This window comes from Pseudochaenichthys georgianus, chromosome 22 (assembly GCF_902827115.2).
Source record: "Pseudochaenichthys georgianus chromosome 22, fPseGeo1.2, whole genome shotgun sequence".
NCBI classification, from domain to species: Eukaryota; Metazoa; Chordata; class Actinopteri; order Perciformes; family Channichthyidae; genus Pseudochaenichthys; species Pseudochaenichthys georgianus.
Genome location: NC_047524.1, coordinates 19,145,481 through 19,164,456, shown reverse-complemented (window position 1 = coordinate 19,164,456; position 18,976 = coordinate 19,145,481). Strand labels below are relative to the sequence as shown.

The 18,976-nt window shown below is 44.9% G+C and overlaps 1 protein-coding gene across 2 annotated transcripts in view; it reads left to right on the top strand.

Annotated features, from left to right (window-relative positions):
• Positions 1 to 18,976, top strand: part of arid1b (AT-rich interactive domain 1B) — a 179,844-nt gene that overhangs the window by 112,903 nt on the left and 47,965 nt on the right. For both annotated transcript variants that reach the window (XM_071207190.1, XM_034111673.1), the window contains exon 5: positions 9,662 to 9,962. In XM_071207190.1, coding sequence (XP_071063291.1) covers positions 9,662 to 9,962 — 301 coding nt within the window. The remainder of the gene's footprint in view (positions 1 to 9,661; positions 9,963 to 18,976) is intronic.

Genomic DNA, 18,976 nt, shown 5'->3' with positions numbered 1-18,976 from the left:
CACAAAAATGGTCATTCCCCTTTCAGCAGGAAATACAGAGGCTGTGTCGTTACTGCACTTCAAAGCTGCCCGGAAAACTTCCCATGAAACGACTTTGATTGTCTGCATCTAAAGGGGACAAGCTGGGGAACTTCCCACTGGTGCCTCGGCAAAGCCTTTCTCACGTAGTTCTAGCTTTTCTGCTGCATATAAAAAGAATAGAGTATGAACTTATAAGCTTATGTGGAAAAAATGCAGGCAGGCAAAAAACATGTTGCTTCAAAATCACATTGGTTGATGGATAATCCACGCATTTAGAAGAAATTGAATATTTAATCTGAACATTTTCATTCTAAATCCACAAGAAGAATCTGACCTTAGACACGGATTGCTGGCATGGAAATCTAATTCCTGATTGTGTTAATTGATCCTAAACTCTTGAATCTCTCTTAGATACAGCAACACTGAAGAGGAGTCATTCGTGTTTTTTTAAATGGGAAGAATTAACATTTGAGAATTAATGTCATCCTGGAATGAAGCACGTCATTCAAGTATCCGTGTATTGTCATTGAAAGTCCTTTACTGACTCCTTTTGAAGAAAGATAACACATGGAAGCAATGTGTTGGGAGGCGAGTAGTCTGAGGAAGCTGGTACTTGCAAATGAGTGTGGAGAGGGGGCATTGGAGAGAACCAGGGAGAAGTTGGACTGGTTGTTAGTACTGGTTGAAGTGAAGAGGCTGCAGTCGGGTGGACTGTCTCCCTGACGCACACATACATACACACACATACAACCCCACTCACAACCCCCCACCCGCCTTCGCTTCTCCAGTGGCCCTGTCGGTGTGCCAGGGCGGGTGATTACCGACGCTCTCCCCCAATTATGGGCTGATTATTCCGCCGCGCTCTAATTGACTGGGGAGATATGCAAATGGCTGTCATTTGGGATGATAAAGGATGCGGGTGCTGGATGCCCCCTGCATTATTTAGCCTCGGCTGTACGCAGCGTGAAGGATGTGGCGTGCGCTTTAATTGCTGAGGAGAGAGAGGTTAAGCTGAACGAGCAGCTGAATTAGAAATGAGGAATTTGGACCCTTTATTTATTTCTTTAATTTTGCTCCTCATCTTCCATCTCTCTCTCTCTCTCTCTCTCTCACACACACGCATATGTACACACATTTCTCACACACTCATGTCATTTTTTTCCAAGTTTTCTCTTGGCTGAGTGGAGAGGTGGGGGGGGTGGGTGGCAGGATGTCATGCTGGAATGCCATAAATAAAAACATTAGTGGAACCAATACGTGCAGAACAAATAGGGTGTGTGTGTGTGTGTGTTTGTGTTGGTGTAAGAAGAGGCTGTGAGTGGTCGGCTTTTGCATTAAAGTGTGTGAACAACCTTTGCGGACTGATGGAAACTTTCCACAGCTTAAACAATAAGTAGGCCTGTCTCGTCTGCCTCGGTAGAGCTGCAGTTTAAAATGAAAGCAAATATAAGTACACACTTCCAGGCAATATAACAATGACGTGTGAAAGGTCGGGCTGGTGGGTGGGTGGAGTTGGAGTGTTTGGATCTTCGACTTCAATACCTGGACACACAAAGAACACCAGCTTCCATCTTTATCCTGCCACTTAAAGGATGTTGTTGGAAAAACTTTGCAGTCATCGTTGTTGCTGCAGAAAACAGTTGGGGGGCATTTAGTGAATAGGGCCCACCGGCTAAGAACTCCTCGCTGCTACAGCTTGGCATATTATCAGGGGGAATCGGAGTGAAACTCAACACTAATCCCTCCGGTTTAGAGACAAGCAGTGCCAGATTTGGGAGTCTTTAACAGCTCAAACGTCCCTTTGAATGCGTCCTGCCCCATATCTCCACATTATGAGAGGCTTAAGAGCCGGGGCAGTTATCACTCAGTGAGCCCCCTATCTTACAACAAGCAATAATTGCTAATGCGTTGTAGTCACTGTTAGCATTATCACCAGATTTAGAGAGTCTATCGGAATCCTGAGTCAGGTGTCCAAGCTTCTGTTTGACCCTCACGCCTGACTTCAGGACCGCTCTTAGTTTTCTCCCCGCTCAGCGCTGCTGGTGGAAAACAGAGAGCGCTTTCTTTTCCCCTTATCGAGATGCCGCGGCATTATCAAGAGATTGTCTGGGCTTTGTGAAGTGTGCTGAAGCAGAATTGAAAAGAAAAGCAGAATTGCTTTTCAGTGCTCCTCTGCACAACTTTGGGAAGCCCTGAACAGTTTGTTCTAAGGCTGCTTTTGTTCCGGATAATAAAAACAGAGACAGAGTAAAAACATTGGCTTCAACAAAGTGGCTTTCCAAATAGTGCAGTGTTTTTCAAACCACTAAATAGTTATCTTTAAATAACGAGCTTTTGTTTGACCACTCTCTACAGTACATGCAATTATTTTATACTTACACAGATATATTACAACTTAGTTAGTTGCTAACATTATTACCCTGAAAGGTGTTTTCCCTTCATGGAGGCTACATGGCTGCTGTTCAACATCGAGCCCAAGTGCCTTCAAACCAGTTGATAAATACACCCTGACCTGCTTGGAGGACAATGATGTGTAATGTCGTCCAATATACTCAGATAAACAAACATTCTCAATTCTGTGTTGCTCTGTTTATGTCCTCACTGCTGCTTGTGCATGGTCACTATCTTCCATCTCTGAGATGGGACAAACAGATAGTGTGCCACCTGTGGCTGTCTCTAATAGACTTACTGGAAGACAATTGGAAACTTGACTCACCCGGGAGAACATGCAGCCTCCAAACTCGTGGCACAACCCAGACATTCATGGGAAGGCATGCTAGCATAATTGAGTGCCTGCTGGGTGCTCCTAAAGCCCACATGGGTTTCCTGGCGGGCCTGAGGCATGCCAAACATCTCCCCTTGGTTAGCAACGAGTACCCTTGCCTGTATTTGGAGTCTCTCTGAGTGAAATGCTCAGTGAGGAAAGGAGGCACTAGGCAAAGACCCTCAGGAGGTGGCAGGGAGTCTGTTTGAGTGCTCTTATCTCCACACACACTGGCTCATACATATACATGTCCCAGTTTGCACACAAACAGTCACATTATCTAGCAAAGACATAACCCGTTAAGGCATGTTCCCACATTCCTACACAGAATGATTAAAGCAGTGCAGGACTGTACATTAGCACGCACATTTTGATCAGCATTTTACAGTGTAGTGCTTAAATCTTCATCATTTCTATCAATCATCATCATCACCAATTCTAATCATCATTTTTGGTAGACACTCCAGCTGATTGACATCAAAAATAGAAATGATGATGTGGGTGTTGTGTTAAATCTCCGTCCCCTAAGTCGCTCTCTATTTCTCAGCTCTCTTCTTCTTTCTGTACTTAATAGCACTTAGTGAAGGGAATTACAGTTGGTACTCTACATGGGGCATCACATTAAAACACTCTTTCACACATACACACACAAACGCGCGTTCAGCAGTCCATTTGGATTCATTTGCATGGCATTTCATTTGGATTTTTCCTCAATCGACGGTTAGGGGGGGAGGATAAAAAAAGCATCTTTGTGTAATAGCATTTCCTCTTAGTCTCCAGTGCTCCATAAAGATAGAAAACACAGCGGCCAGAGTCGATAAATGAGTGCAGTGCTGCCATGAGCCGACCTGTCCCTCAGGCCTACAAACGATAGCTGTTTGAGTTAATTACAGTTTACATCATCATATTTACCCCGAGAACAGAAACAGAGATTAAAACTCTCCTCTGAGCCCACAGAGGTGTTATTTCTGTATATACTGTACCACAGTGAAGTGCAGTATAATCGTCGCTATGAGTAACATTATAATTCATTTTACTCGTGACCTGCGAAAACATAGCCCCTATATGGACACTTTGGTAAGAACTTCTATACAGCATAACAGTGTTTATAGAAAAATAACAATAAAAGTGTAGGTCAGCGTCTTTTCGAGAGTGTCTTTAGACAAAACTGACCTGATTTTATATTCAACCCTTTTTCGGCTGTAATCGTTCTACATACTGACCAAGAAAACATATTTTCCAAATGCAATTCCAATGTAGGAGATGGGGGATATAATCCACAGCCTTAGTCGTTTCAAATATGAATTCTAAAGTTCAGCCGCAGATAATGTGAGGTTTCAGCAGTAGGACTATATTGGAAAAAATGTCCCATTTGCGTTTGCCCCGACAGTGTTTCTTTATCGGTTTTATTTAAGTTCTCAATTGACCCAAACCATAAAAGATAAATACAGCATGTTCTCACTTATCTCTAGGAACATCTAGTCATGCAAATATTTTCGGCTTTATTTGCCTTGGCTTTGAGATATCTATCTCAGATTTTCTGCAGCTGATTTTCTTTTGTGGTGCCCGCAGCATTGAAAATTTGACATTTTAAATATTCAACAGCAACAGGATTGTCCAAAGACAGATATAGTCCCCATGTAAACTGCGGTTACAGCGGTTGTGATTTAGAGAAATGAGACACTGCTTTGAAATGTGTTGCTTTCAAAAAAACATCAATGTCATTTTTTTATGTTTTGAGCACAGCAAACAAATTATACACACTTTTAACTAAGACAGAAAAACAGATATCTCATGACTTGGACAAATAAAATAAACTTTGATAACGATATTTAACTTTAAACTAATGCATTTTAAAATATATTTTCCATGCACAAGTATGAACACAGTTATGTCACTATACAAGGGACCTGGTACCAATGCTCTTTTCCTCTGGCAGAGAGAGTTGATATTTCTTTAACAATTATCCTGTAAATGAAACATTAATGAAATACTGATAATAATAATAATTACTGTCAACTTGTAACATCGGTACTGCAAAGTGTATCTTTTGGTTCCGTTTAGTTTCAAGCCTTAAGGAAGGTTGTTTTTGAGTGTTACCACTCACAGTGCTCGGTGGCTGTGTTTGGGTTTGTCTTTCAGGCTCTAGTTAGCTGGCTAGCCATCTGGTGCAGACCCTTCAGCCATACGATCCCTCTGACTGGGGCACAGAGAGAGAGACAGAAAAACAGATACCCGATGTGTGTGTGAGAGAGAGAGAGAGAATCATGTAGCTAGTTCCTCCAGTCGCTCTCCTTTCCTGTAGCCCACAGGAAGCTGCAGTCATTGGCTCCTCCCTGTCTAGACAGAACTACTTTTGCTCTCACACTAACACACACGCTCGATCTAACAGAGCAACTTTCATTAATTCCCAGTGTGTGGTGAGAGGAGACAACATCAGCACCATGGTCAGGGGAAAAAGGCCAACCGTCTGCTGGATGTTACAGCTCCCTGCTCCACACCGATTCCTTATACCCTGTCGCAGTGTGTGTGTGTGTGTGTGTGTGTGTGTGTGTGTGTGTGTGTGTGTGTGTGTGGTGTGTGTGTGGTGTGTGTGTGTGTGTGTGTGTGTGTGTGTGTGTGGTGTGTGTGTGTGTGTGTGTGTGTGTGTGTGTGTGTGTGTGTGTGTGTGTGTGTGTGTGTGTGTGTGTGTGTGTGTGTGTGTGTGTGTGTGTGTGTGTGTGTGTGTGTGTGTGTGTGTGTGTGTGTGTGTGTGTGTGTGTGTGTGGCCTAGCATTACTCTACTTGTGGGGACCTAAATCTGTTTACACAGTCACGTGTGGGGACTCGCCTCCCTTATGGGGACAAATTGGAGGTCCCCATAAGGGGAATCATTCATTTTAGGGTGAAATCAGATCAAATCAAGTTTTATTTATATAGCACATTTATAAACGATTTTTGGTCTTGCCAAATGCATATAATACATACATACATATACTGTACATACATACGTACATATAATAAAAAATAGCCTACAGTAGAGACACTTTACAGCAAATACAATAGCACAGATTGTTCAGAATATCAGTATGAGAAAACGACACCCTCTGTCCTTAGACCCTCTGTCCTTAGACCCTCTGTCCTCAGACCCTCTGTCCTTAGACCCTCTGTCCTCAGACCCTCTGTCCTTAGACCCTCTGTCCTTAGACCCTCTGTCCTCAGACCCTCTGTCCTTAGACCCTCTGTCCTCAGACCCTCTGTCCTTAGACCCTCACATCGTACAAGGACAAACATCCAGAGAAAACCCACAGTTTAAAGGGAACATGGGAGAAACCTCAGGGAGAGCAACAGAGGAGGGATCCCTCTCCCAGGACGGACAGACGTGCAATAGATGCCGTGTGTAAACTGAAGAGATAATACATTATAGTGATAATACACACAGTGAAGACTTGGTTAGGTTTAGGGTAAGGTTAGGGTTAGGCATGTGTTGGTTATGGTTAAGGTTAGGATAAGTCTCCAGGAAATGCATGTAGGTCAATGTAATGTCCCCTGAAGTGATGTATACATGGTGTGTGTGTGTGTGTGTGTGTGTGTGTGTGTGTGTGTGTGTGTGTGTGTGTGTGTGTGTGTGTGTGTGTGTGTGTGTGTGTGTGTGTGTGTGTGTGTGTGTGTGTGTGTGTGTGTGTGTGTGTGTGTGTGTGTGTGTGTGTGTGTGTGTGTGCGTGCGTGCGTGCGTGCGTGCGTGCGTGCGTGCGTGCGTGCGTGCGTGCGTGCGTGCGTGCGTGCGTGCGTGTGTGTGAGAAAGAAAGAACGAGCAGGTCAGAACTATGAGTGAGGGACAGGTTGGTGAGTGTGTGTGAGTGTTAGTGTGTGTGTTTGTGAAGCTTCATCTGTCCCCTCGGCCGCATCAGTGCTCAAGCATGTCTCTCTGTGACAGCCCATCAGCCTTTCACACAAACACACACACACACACACAGACATACGCACAAACAGAGGTGCAGTAAAGACGACAGTGCAGGCAGGCGCCAACACCAGCGAGGTGAAGGGTCACGAGCGACTGCTTCCCCAATGTTGTGTGAGATGTGTAGATGACAGTCTCGGCCCATTATGTGCGTATACGCGACTGTATGTGTGACCGTCTTGAGACGGGTGTTGGTGGGGGGGGTGGCATCTCAAATTAACTGGTTATTATCACCTCAATATTTTTCTTATTATGACAATTACATGCTCCAGGAGCGAATTAAGCGATACAGGACGCCAAGCGGGAGTGGTTGACAGCTATTTGGAGACTCAATGCACAGAGCAATTTGCAGCCCCGAGCCAAACAAATTAGATTTGGGCCACTTTGGATCAGGGCCCCAGATTGTTGGGCGTTTGGATCGTCCGACCGCATGCCTGCCTGGCTGGTTAGCTGGCTGGCTGCTGGCTTTGATTCTTTACACATGACTATGTAGCATAAGGTTAGCCAGGTAACACAGTGCTCCATGGCCCTTGACGAGAATGAAGTGTACATGTGGAGGAAGGTTGTGTGTTGATAAATGCAGCATCGTGAAATGACTGTTTTACGGTAGTTTTTCAGCAACCATAAGTCCTAACTGTGGGTTTATTGGGTATTTACAATTGACATTTTTATAGTCTGCGGGTGTTAAGCTTCCCACCCTTTCATGTTATTATTCTGCTGCCACTTTTTTGGTCTTGGGCCACACAGCTGTGCTCAAGTGTGTGTATAATCCAAATGAGCCTAACAGCCTCTAAACGAATTACTGGTACACATTTTCCCACCCCTAAACTGCCACTGGAAAAGCTGGCAACAGCACCCAATTAGGTGAAATGCAATTATTCCCATCCATTCACACAATTAGCCCACGGGTTAACAACCTAGCCGTACGCCGGGTTAGCTCTGGGTGTTTTAGAAAAGCCATCGCCATGGTTACACCCGCTCTGATGTTAACCCTGCTGTGTCAAATGGCATGCACCTGGGGGCAGCAGGTCGGTTTGCAAATAACATTAAGCCCTATTGGTTGAGGCAGCGCGTGACATCACTCGGCTCAGAATACTGGATGACATGATTGGCTGAGACAGGCAGTGGTACCACGGGTGAGAAAGACAGAGGGAGAGAGAGAGAGCGGAAAGCGAGTGCCCCATGTGTTCAGCCGAGCGAGGGTAGATAATGCCAGGCGACAGGCTGGCAGGCTGGCAGAGCGGGTGGGCACTCACAGCGGCATGATGGGAAACAAAGGCTTTGTGTGTCACCGCCAAGATCGCATTAACCAAAACAAGCAGCCGTGGACCGACTGCCACTGACTGGGTTGCCTGTTCCACAGGCTAAGACATGCATGGATAGAGAGACATGGGAGGCGCCAGGCTCACTTTCTTTATATAAAGAACATGGGGCTAGGGTAATGAGGAAAAAGTACAGTGTTTGCTACTGTTGACATTGAATTGACAGTGTGGCAGAGCAGCGTAAACTCAAAATAAATACCATATTTGTAGCCAATGCATTCAAGACACGATGGGTTAGCAGATATTTCTAGTGCTCTTATGTTGCCAATACTTATTCTTTTATTTGAACTACTAGATTTTCTAAAACAGAGTGAGGCTGCTATTAATGTAGCTTTTATAGTATGACACCAAACTAGACTTTATATGAAAAACAATAGGGAGTTGTATATATTTTTAAACAATTGTGACAGTGATATCTCCAAGAATCTGAAGTGTGTTTAGTGTTTGATGAGAGAGTGGAGGATTCATGATGTTTTTCGCTAGTGATGTATTGAAGCTTAAAACTAATTCAATCAAAATTATTATTTGTTCATACTTATTCTTTTAGTTTTTTTTAAATAATTTTGTAATTTTTAGTTTCAGTTCACCAGAATAATTGTTCACTGATTGGTTTTCAGTAGATGTATAGTTTGGGTTTTGGGATTTTAAGACCCGATGAAAGCTTTATATGACATAAAGACAGACAGACACATATCATTATGGGGTGACAGTCAGGGTTGCACAGGACCCAGGTGGGACGGGTCAACAGGCCTGACGGAGCAGGCAGGATCAGCTGGCATACACCCGCAGCACCAGCCAGGAAACAGGGGTCACTGACAGGTGACTTCCCCTTATTCAGCTACAGCTGGGACGCAGCCGCTCGCCTCTACATGTGTGTGTCTGTCTAAATGTGTGTGATGTGTAGCTCAGGGTCAGCCACCACATCTGGTCTTCTCTTTACCTCCACCAATCTTATATCTATCATTGCTGTCTTAGTACTTTGGGGCTGCACACTTTAATACTTTATTCAGTATTCTGTCAGCAGTATTAGTGGGGATTCCCTGGATCAATTCTGGATGGGGTGTACCTGCTAAACACACACACACACACACACACACACACACACACACACACACACACACACAAAGTGATGTGCTCACCACAGGGAATGAAAAGTGTAATATGAACTCACCCTTGGTCTGGATGAAAGCCCACTTCAATTCATTTTACAGTAGCCACAGCAGCCACTGTAAAGTAGTTTCTTTTTATGTAGGTAATGTGTTTTCTCCTCTGCCATATTAAGCACTGCCTCTGAGTAAGAAAGTTAAAAACAGTTTGGTGGTACATGCTTTTAAACTGCACTGCCTTGCAAAAGCAATGGAAGTATTGTGTGTGTTTGCCTCATGTGTTTCCCTTGTTCTTTTTTCTTCTTATTTTCAAGCAGCTCTTTCACATTATGATCCGGTCCTTCAGCCAGTCATATGTCAACCATGCGGAAATAGTTGAAATAGTGCCGATCTATCATGACATTATATGAGCTCCCGTTCAAATGTGCCACCTGCTGCATGTCACAACATATCAAATGCTTGGGTGGGCTTCAGAGACACTCACTGTGCGTCCTCTTTTCTGTTCCAGGATCTGTCCGGCTCCATTGATGACCTCCCCACTGGGACGGAGGGAGGTCTGGGCTCTGCCGTCAGCGTGGCCGGCTCCTCCAGCAGCAGCACCAGCAGCCAAGGGGAGCAGGGAGGGGCCGGCAACCAGGGACAGTCCCCCTTCTCCCCTCACGCCTCCCCCCACCTCGCCAGCCAGAGGAGCGGGCCCTCTCCGTCCCCTGTGGGCTCCCCCGCAGGCTCCACTCAGTCCCAGCACTCTCGCTCCGGCTCCGGGCCCATCTCTCCTGCCAGCGGACCCCCAGCTAACACCTCTGCACCAGGTACTCTTTCCATTAGCGCCTCTGCAAGTATGTTCACCTGCATCTCTATAAACCGATTTTATCTTGATGGAAGATGCAACTTGTAGCATGATAACTTCATTAGTGACATCCCCACAAACAAACAAGACTATAACTGACAGGAGAAACACACACCGCATTTTACATTGTCTACCACAGTGTTAGGTTCCCTGGGAAATTTGCAAAATTGCTTTACAGCTTAAAGGGGAAATTGCTTTGTGCCACCAAACAAGAGTCTGCTGTTTGAAATCAACTGAGAAAACAATCACAAACATTCCCCCAGTCAGTGATGTCTAATGAAGTGTATTGCCTTTGACAGAGAAATAAAGCAGCTGCTGTGACATCACTAAAAGGGGCGGGGACAGACGTTTCCAGTGATTCAGTTATGATGTGCTCTTTGAAATCTTGAATGCAGTACCGTTAGTAAATGTGTTGCTGCTGTAAGCATTTCACAGTTTTCACACCTATAATTCAGCTTGACCTTTCCATATATTTTTGCTATTAAAAGCCCTAAGCCGGATTTCATTTGTTTTTAAATATGTGCATTTAAAGAGGATTTTTAAAAAGGTCATGTAGAAAACTGACCCTGATGCAGAATAGGTATTCACGTTTCAACAAATAACAACATGGTGTGTTTTGCATTGCAAGAGTAGATTGCAGGAAAAAAGGTTTTAATAACAAAACAGGCTAAATAAATCATCCCAGAATAAGCAGGAGGTGTTTCTCTGTTTTAATCTAGATTTCCTATTACTACCCATAATAATATTGTCCATGTAAATCTACATACTGATGGCATATTAACAAACCCTGTAGTGCAGAGGCTGATAGCTCCATGGTGATTGGACTGCATTTTGTAAGCGCTTTTTCCAGTCTTTGCAACCTCTTAATTGCGCATCACTTGGAACTGCTACCTCACAAAAGATGTTACTCTAATGATATTACAGCTCGAACATGCCCATACATTACTGCATATATCCATGTTGAAAAATATACATTTGTGGAAAGAACCTATATGCTGCAGGTCTCCCTTGAAAAAGAGATCTATGATCTCAAGGGACCAATCTGATTAAATAAAGGTTTGAAATGAAATGAAATGAAAGAACACAGAAGGCAGTACAATGGGAAAAAAACTTGACCATGAGATACAGATCCTAAACAACAATTCCTCCATTTCAGGCTAGGAATCTAAACATAGCAGAAATAATTGGGTTTTAAGATTTTTTGTAAATTTGGAGTCTCATTTAGACGGAATGATCCAGTTTTGTGCCAAGTGTATTGATACAACCTTATTTAAATGTATCCAAAAAGCACAGGAGCACAGAGGAGTTAATTGCTTGGCAGCACAGTTAGGGTGCATTTCACTGTTTTGCAGGTGCTTTGGGAATCACACGTTTTCTTTTTGTATTATGTGTTCAGGTTTAGATGTTGCAAACATTGTGAAATCGTTTTATTTTTATCCGCCCCTCCGACTTTGCTTTCCTTGAGCACAGTTTGACCTCTTTTTAGAGCTGTGCAGATGACCTAAAGCATAAAGGTAACACCACACTGGTTTAATAGCTTCTCTTTTTTCTCATCTCCAACTCACCATATCATCCTTCCAGATCCATTTTCATTCTGCCAGTTTGGACAGAGGATGAAGCTGAGTGCACACTGCACCAAAAGACAAATAATATCAAGCCAGCATGTCTAGTCTTTGATGTCTCTGGCCCATTTGAAATCCTAATTCAGACCGCTGAAGAATATTAGAGTTTAGTGCGGAGCACTTCATGGAATATGTCTCGTTCATTTTCCTCACACAGTTTTTGTCCTTGCATAGAAAGGATTTGTTAAGTCTTTGATCGCGATGTTGTAGAAACACGTCTGTTCATTGCAGGGGAATTTTGATAGAGTCAATCTCCCCTGTGGCTCGCACAAGTATTTCCAACATTTACTAATATTTCCTCTCCAGTCTGAGTGTTAATGAATTGAGACTGACTGGTAATGGAGGAGCTCCTATCTGATTCGGAGTCTTATCTAAGATATGGCAGGCCAAACAAGACACCAACAGGATTATCAGACAATGCACGGTGTGTCTGTCTGTCTCCTGAGGCCACAGTGCAGCGCATAACCATTTAGATAAACACTGAGCATTATAAAGCAGTGTGGATTTGATTTTCCTCAGACAGGCCTGTGAATGTGTGTGTGTGTCTTCGCCTGGCCTCCCGTCATCCCTCCACCTCTCTGCCCGACTGCGTGGCCGACCGGCGCATCAGCATGTCTCAGGCCTGTCAGTCACTCTGACAAGGCGGGGCAAAGTGTCTTGAGTGATATCCCGATGCCGGCTCCTCCCCCGCACCCCCTCGAAGCCGCTTACCAGAGTGATTGACGCTAATGAAAAACCGGGACAGTGGTTTTTACAGGCGCCCGTGCCAAGAATCATGACGAGAACCCGGGATGAGTCGGCGAAGACGGGAAGCGAAACTGATCGCTGGGACGTGATTAATAAGAAAATATTAAAAAATATTCCCCATGCCAAGTAAATGGTGATAAAGCGTGGAGCAGTGAGTAACATCTGGCATGTTTTAGCGGCTGTACTACAATCAGTTTGAATTAGATCAAGGAGCAGCCAGCCTCAGAGAGACACAGGAGAACTAATGTGGTTAGCACACATCTGATTACCAACGCTCCACTTTCTAACACTTCATCACAAGTTAGGACACTTTGGCTAATGTTGTCGTTTTAGTTTCTTACAAGTCAGCGAGGGAGGGGAGGGGGCAAGAGAGCTAGCAACAAACAGCACTGTGTATTTGTGTGTTGTTTTTTTATCCTCAGTACTCCCACTTGTGTTACTTACGAAGCCATAAAAAACCTTCTTCATTATTCAAACCAGCCGTGTGAACAGCAGTGTCCTCCTAATAAACAAAACATTATTAGGCTAATTAATAAGCGTGAAAAAAACTGTTTTTATCTGCACTAGTATGGCTCCAATCAAGGAAAAGTCAAAACAAAAACATATCTTCTGGCTGAAATGCATTCTGGGTGTGCAGGTCCCTCTATAATGCATTCTGTGGCTCTACTCACATCAACATATATTGTTTACTTTTATGTTTTAAACAATATAGGTGTGTTGTAATCCCATGGTCATATTTTGAATTGTTTGGGGCAATTTCACACAAAGAAGATTTGTTAGTTTAGTCTTTAAAATAATAAAAACAGTAGTATTTGTAGTGACAAGGTGTGTGTACGTTACCACCTGCATTAGTTTATGGATTTTGCCACATGTCTACCATAATAACTATGCAAAAGTGGTTTATGGGTAAAGGGTATAAAGAAATGACTTCAAGAAAAATATTGCTACAGTATACCAGCCTTAAAGGCCCTGTCACACTGTCCCGAAATTGACACCCGATGGATACACGAATATGGAATTGTGAATTTCGCACGAAGATGGCCCCGAACCACACACGAAGGCAACATTTACATTACATTTAAGACATACAACTGCAATGAAAGTACCAAAAACAATTATGTTACAGTACTATGATACTGTACTGATATCTTCAGACTTTGTTCTTTACTTTATCCGTCTTATATGTAGAAAATATTACGTTTTCTCCGTAATGTTGTTTCCATAACAACAACAATTTCCTGTCAACTGTCCTTCAAAATAATATATTATATCCTTTTTAGTTTCACAGAACACAAATTGGGTTATTTACATAATATATTTACATGATTTTGTTGTGCAATAAAACAACCCGATGGACACACGATAAAGGAAATGTTCAAATTCGGCTCTGATCGTAGCAACATCGGGCCATTCGTGAGGGCATCTTAAGCCTTCGTATGATCGCTGGTGGAGTTTCTCAGGCTCCGGCAGCAACTTCGTGAGCGGAGGCAAAATCTTTGGCATGCCAAAAAATTGCCGAAGGACCTTGCGAAGGTTCATGTTCGTGTTGAATTCGTGTGTCAATTTTGCCCTTCGTAAGGCCATCGTGAGGGCATCTTGTTATCCTCGGTGCCATCGGGCATTCACCCCGATCAGAGTGAGGAATGCACCGATGATAACACGAAGATGACACGATTTGACAAGATGCCCTCACGAGTGCCTTACGAAGTTGCCGCTCACGAAGTTGCTGCCGGACCCTGAGAAACTCCACCGGCGGTCATACGATGGCTTAGATGCCCGCACGAATGGCCCGATGTTGCTACGATCACAGCTGAATTTGAACATTTCCTTTATCGTGTGTCCATCGGGTGTCAATTTCGGGACAGTGTGACAGGGCCTTTATAGATCCAGTCATTTTATATTTGCCTATATTTGTGTGTGTGTGTGTGTGTGTGTGTGTGTGTGTGTGTGTGTGTGTGTGTGTGTGTGTGTGTGTGTGTGTGTGTGTGTGTGTGTGTGTGTGTGTGTGTGTGTGTGTGTGTGTGTGTGTGTGTGTGTGTGTGTGTGTGTGTGTGTGTGTGTGTGTGTGTGTGTGTGTGTGTGTGTGTGTGTGTGTGTGTTTGCGTGTTATTCTGTCACTGGTCAGCCTCAGTCACAGGAGTGATGGGACATGTCACACGGCTGAGCACTCGCGGGACACACGTTACCCTTGACAGCGGTCGGAGGAGAGCAATTTCATCATGTCATCCTTTCACCTGGCTGTCACACACACACACACACACACACACACGCACGCACACACACACACACACACACACACAAGAGGCATACATAACAGCGCAACAGCACACAACCATATGAACCTTTTTTGTCATGGTTTCAAGAGAAACATATATGGCCATATAAATAAATCACTTAAGCCTATATGTGCTCGCTTATTTGGATGAGTGACAGTGTTGTCTGTACGTGTGTGATTGTGTACGTGTGTGTGTGTGTGTGTGTGTGTGTGTGTGTGTGTGTGTGTGTGTGTGTGTGTGTGTGTGTGTGTGTGTGTGTGTGTGTGTGTGTGTGTGTGTGTGTGTGTGTTGTGTGTGTGTGTGTGTGTGTGTGTGTGTGTGTGTGTGTGTGTGTGTGTGTGTGGTGTGTGTGTGTGTGTGTGTGTGTGTGTGTGTGTGTGTGAGAGAGAGAGAGCCATGCAGAGAGAGAGAGAGAGAGAGAGTGACAGATTGCCAGCCTATCATACACCCATATACTTGCACAAATCTATCTTGTCGGAGCTCCACGGCACGCCTGTGATTCCCTCGTCCCCTCACTCCTCCGGTTCCTTCTCCTTCCTCGCTCTCTTTCTCTCTTTCTTTCTCTCTCTCCCCGTCTCTCCATGAAGCAAATCCAATACACTGTAACATTATCCGGGCCTCGCCTTGCTATTTGGATTCTCTCCCGGAGCCAAAAAGGCTCACACAGGGCCAAATTGATTTTCCTGTTGCGCTAGATTTGTGACAGTCGAGCAGAAATCACATTGCTCAACCGCCAACCTCCCCCTTTTGCTCCTCCACCTCACACACACACACACACACACAAACACACACACATCCTTCCTCCCAGTGTCTCTGAAGCAATTCAGAGTGTTCACAGAGTATTTGTCTCTTTCCATGAGACATCGCGGATGGGGCGAGCATACATTCGTCTTTCATCTGGATGGATGTGCAGCTGAATGCGGCGTCGGAGCTTCCATCACTGACTGCAAGCATTTAGGGGGGGGGGGGGGGGGGGGTAAGTCGTCCAGTCAAAGTGCAGAACACAAGGCCCTGAAAAACTTTGGTGCAAAAGTTAGTGTCAGTTGCTGCAGCCACGAAGACGAATCAAATACGCAGATTGTTTTGTGCTTGGTTTCGTAAAACTCTGCATTGCCTGGATATTTCTAAACGGTGCTGTGTATGTTGTGCAGTTTTGAGTGTGTGTACTCAAACAAGAAGAAGCCATATCTCCTCCCACACTGAACCCGATGCATACTGAATGAAACAAACAGAAACTCAGTTCTCATCACTATTGCTGATAGGAGTGGGCTTCTTAGGCCAAGAGATCCAGACACAAAATAAACTCTTCTTCGATCCAAAGGTAGTGTTGCTCCATATCACCTTTAGTTGTTCAGTTGGGTGAAGATCCTATACGTATAGTAGCATCCTGAAGGCCGTTACTAGGAAATAGTAATCCGTGTATTTATGCCCCAGATCTCCTTCATATTTGGTGGTATTATATTTCTCTTGTGTGCCTGGGTTTGTTCATTTGTGCCTTTGCGCCTGCCTGGCTTTGAAGGCCACACTACCTACTGACACAGAGCACATCCTCACTGCCAGATCGCTCTGTCTGCCACAGAAAATCATAAATACTCATCTCTCCTTCCTCTCTCTCCACCAAAGTCCTCCGAGGTCCAGTTAACTCTCCCTCGCCCCCTCTCTCTCTTCACCCCTCCAAGTTCTTATTTTCTTCTAAAGAGGTGATTGGAGCTTGCAGGCGAGCGCTCGGGAGAGTTTAATCTGTGTATCTGCGTTCGCTTCAAGTGCTTCCAGGGCCTGGAAAAGGACAGAGAGGTCAGGGCGAGTGGAGGAGGGAGGGATAGATAGAGGGTGGGAGACGGAAAGGGTGAGAAGGCCAGGCCTGTCCAGTGTGTTAGCTTAAGGGTCCTTCCCAATGAATCTCTTTAATGAATCTCCTCCAACCCGCTTACACCCGCTCTTGTCCTTTACATCGTCCCCCAGCCCAGCCTCTGGTTTGCATTTAGCTGTTCCTTTCCAGAAAGTATATTTTCTATCTCTAATTATGGTAATGAGAAACACAGATGGAAAAAAACAAAAGATTGGTGCTGCGTTTTCCCCACACTGAGATCAAAGGTCAAACACGGACGCCTGGAAGCAATCAGAGTGACCATTTAAAAAAATAAGTAATGTCGACTTCCCCGGCGTGAAAGAGAAACAATTTTAATGGCTGCAAAATACCGGACCAGGGAAGACGCCGCAGGGATGTTCAACCAAAACTTGTACTTTTCCTCTCTTAGTAGTGGAAGTTATTACAGAAAGCAGTGAAAGAGGATGGGGGTGGTGAGCTTTTATGCAAGTGTGTTTTGCGGTGTGTAGCCGGGCGAGGTTTCTAGTCCACCACTCCCTAAGAGCATCGCAGTGGGAAACACTGCCTCTGGCTGTCCCTGTCCCTTTCTTTCTCTCATTATTTTTATCGTGCTCGCTTTCTCTTCTGTTCCCTCTTGTGTCTCACGTTCCCTCATCCCCACCCTTTCCTCCCCATCTCTGTTTGTCTCTGTTGCTTTCCTCGCTCAGAGCGTTGCTGTGGTACAGGCCTCCCATGAGGAACAAGGTTGCATTTTCCATCCCTCTTATTTTCTCCACATCCCCTCCTCCAGTGCTCTTTTCTCCACTTGTTTCCCCCTTCTTCCTCCCCAGCTACAACCCTCCTACCCGCACCTCCCCAACTCTCTCCCCAAACTCCCACATGCCTTGTCTCTCCTCCCTCCGATGGCTTGTCGTGTGTTGGAGTTAAAACAGCAAAAAGCCCCCCTCGCAGACTTTACATTCACAATGCACACCGTCGCCAAAACAGCGGGGGGGAAAGAAGAATATGCCGGCTTGCTGCGTTAGCCATTTAGAGAATTCTCATTCTAACTCTGTCCGACTGGAAAACCGGAGCACAGAGCACAATTATTTCCCTCCCCAACTCCTATTTTCTTGCTTTTCTCTACACTCCAGCGCTCTCTCGCCCGCTCGCAGTTTTTTAGGCTTAAGCTGCAGTTTCCGTTTACTTACAGTTGCTACTCAGCATTGGAAGTAATGAGGATCTTGGGAGAGCGCTTGTTTTGTGAGCCAGCGCAGGCCTGGGCTCCTTCCTTACAGGGAGAGTTAACTGGCATTAGCCCCCCGGCTTGGAGAGGCATTGACTCGCACCCATTGAGAACTAAACCGCCATTATTGGAGCACGCTGTTTATCTGCCTCTTTCCCCAAAGACAAGGACAAGTGGGGGATATTACCTCGGTGTGTGTGTTGTGTGTGTGTGTGTGTGTGTTTGTGTGTGTGTGTGTGTGTGTGTGTGTGTGTGTGTGTGTGTGTGTGTGTGTGTGTGTGTGTGTGCGTGCGTGCGTGCGTGCGTGCGTGCGTGCGTGCGGCATTTACAGCCTAAGGGTTTGTATTAGGAGATGGTGCTGAAGCAGGCCGTTTCTCTGAACTACACACCGGTCTATTAGTGCTCACCCGCCTTTACCCCCACTTTAGCAAAAATGGCCCCTGCTCTCCAAGGAGCCGTATTGTGAGAAACTATTAGGCTGTGTGTGCGGTGTGTGCTGTGTGGTTGTTGTGTGTGTTGGGTGTGTGTGTGTGTGTGTGTGTGTGTGTGTGGTGTGGTGTGTGTGTGTGTGTGTGTGTGTGTGTGGTGTGTGTGTGTGTGTGTGTGTGTGTGTGTGTGTGTGTGTGTGTGTGTGTGTGTGTGTATGCAGGCAGGCAGAGGCATCGCTACATGCACTGTATACATATATCTGTACACCCTTGCATGCATACAGTACACGTACACACTGCTAACGCTAACGCACACCTGCACCTTCCTTTCAACAGCAATTAATAAAAGCCTTTTCATTGACTCTCCGGTTGACTTTTCTTCCTTGGCATTACTCACTCACACACACACACACACACACACACACACACACACACAAACACGCATTAAATCCATTACTTAATATTACCAGGGCCCAGAAACAAAACAGAATACGGCCACAAGTACTCTCCCTCGGCTTTGAACTTTCCCTGCATTTGCGTTTGAAACCCTGATGAAAAAAGCTTCAAAGACCACACTCCCTCTCTTCAAAGGAGACTCAGGGTTGCCTCGGCAGCCCTCGCAGAAAATACATGTAAAATGTGTATTGGGCTTTTAGCGAGGAGCATTATCTCCAAAAATGCAATGAACTCCCATTACTTTGGCCCCGCTGCCTTGTATTGAGCAAAGAGTATAACATGGATCGGCCACTAAGTGCCTTTTTTACAAAGAGAAAATTGCAGTTCTTAGACTTTACAGCACAAATGTAAAACAGCATTTTCATTGAAGATATCTTCACTTTGCTCTAGTTCT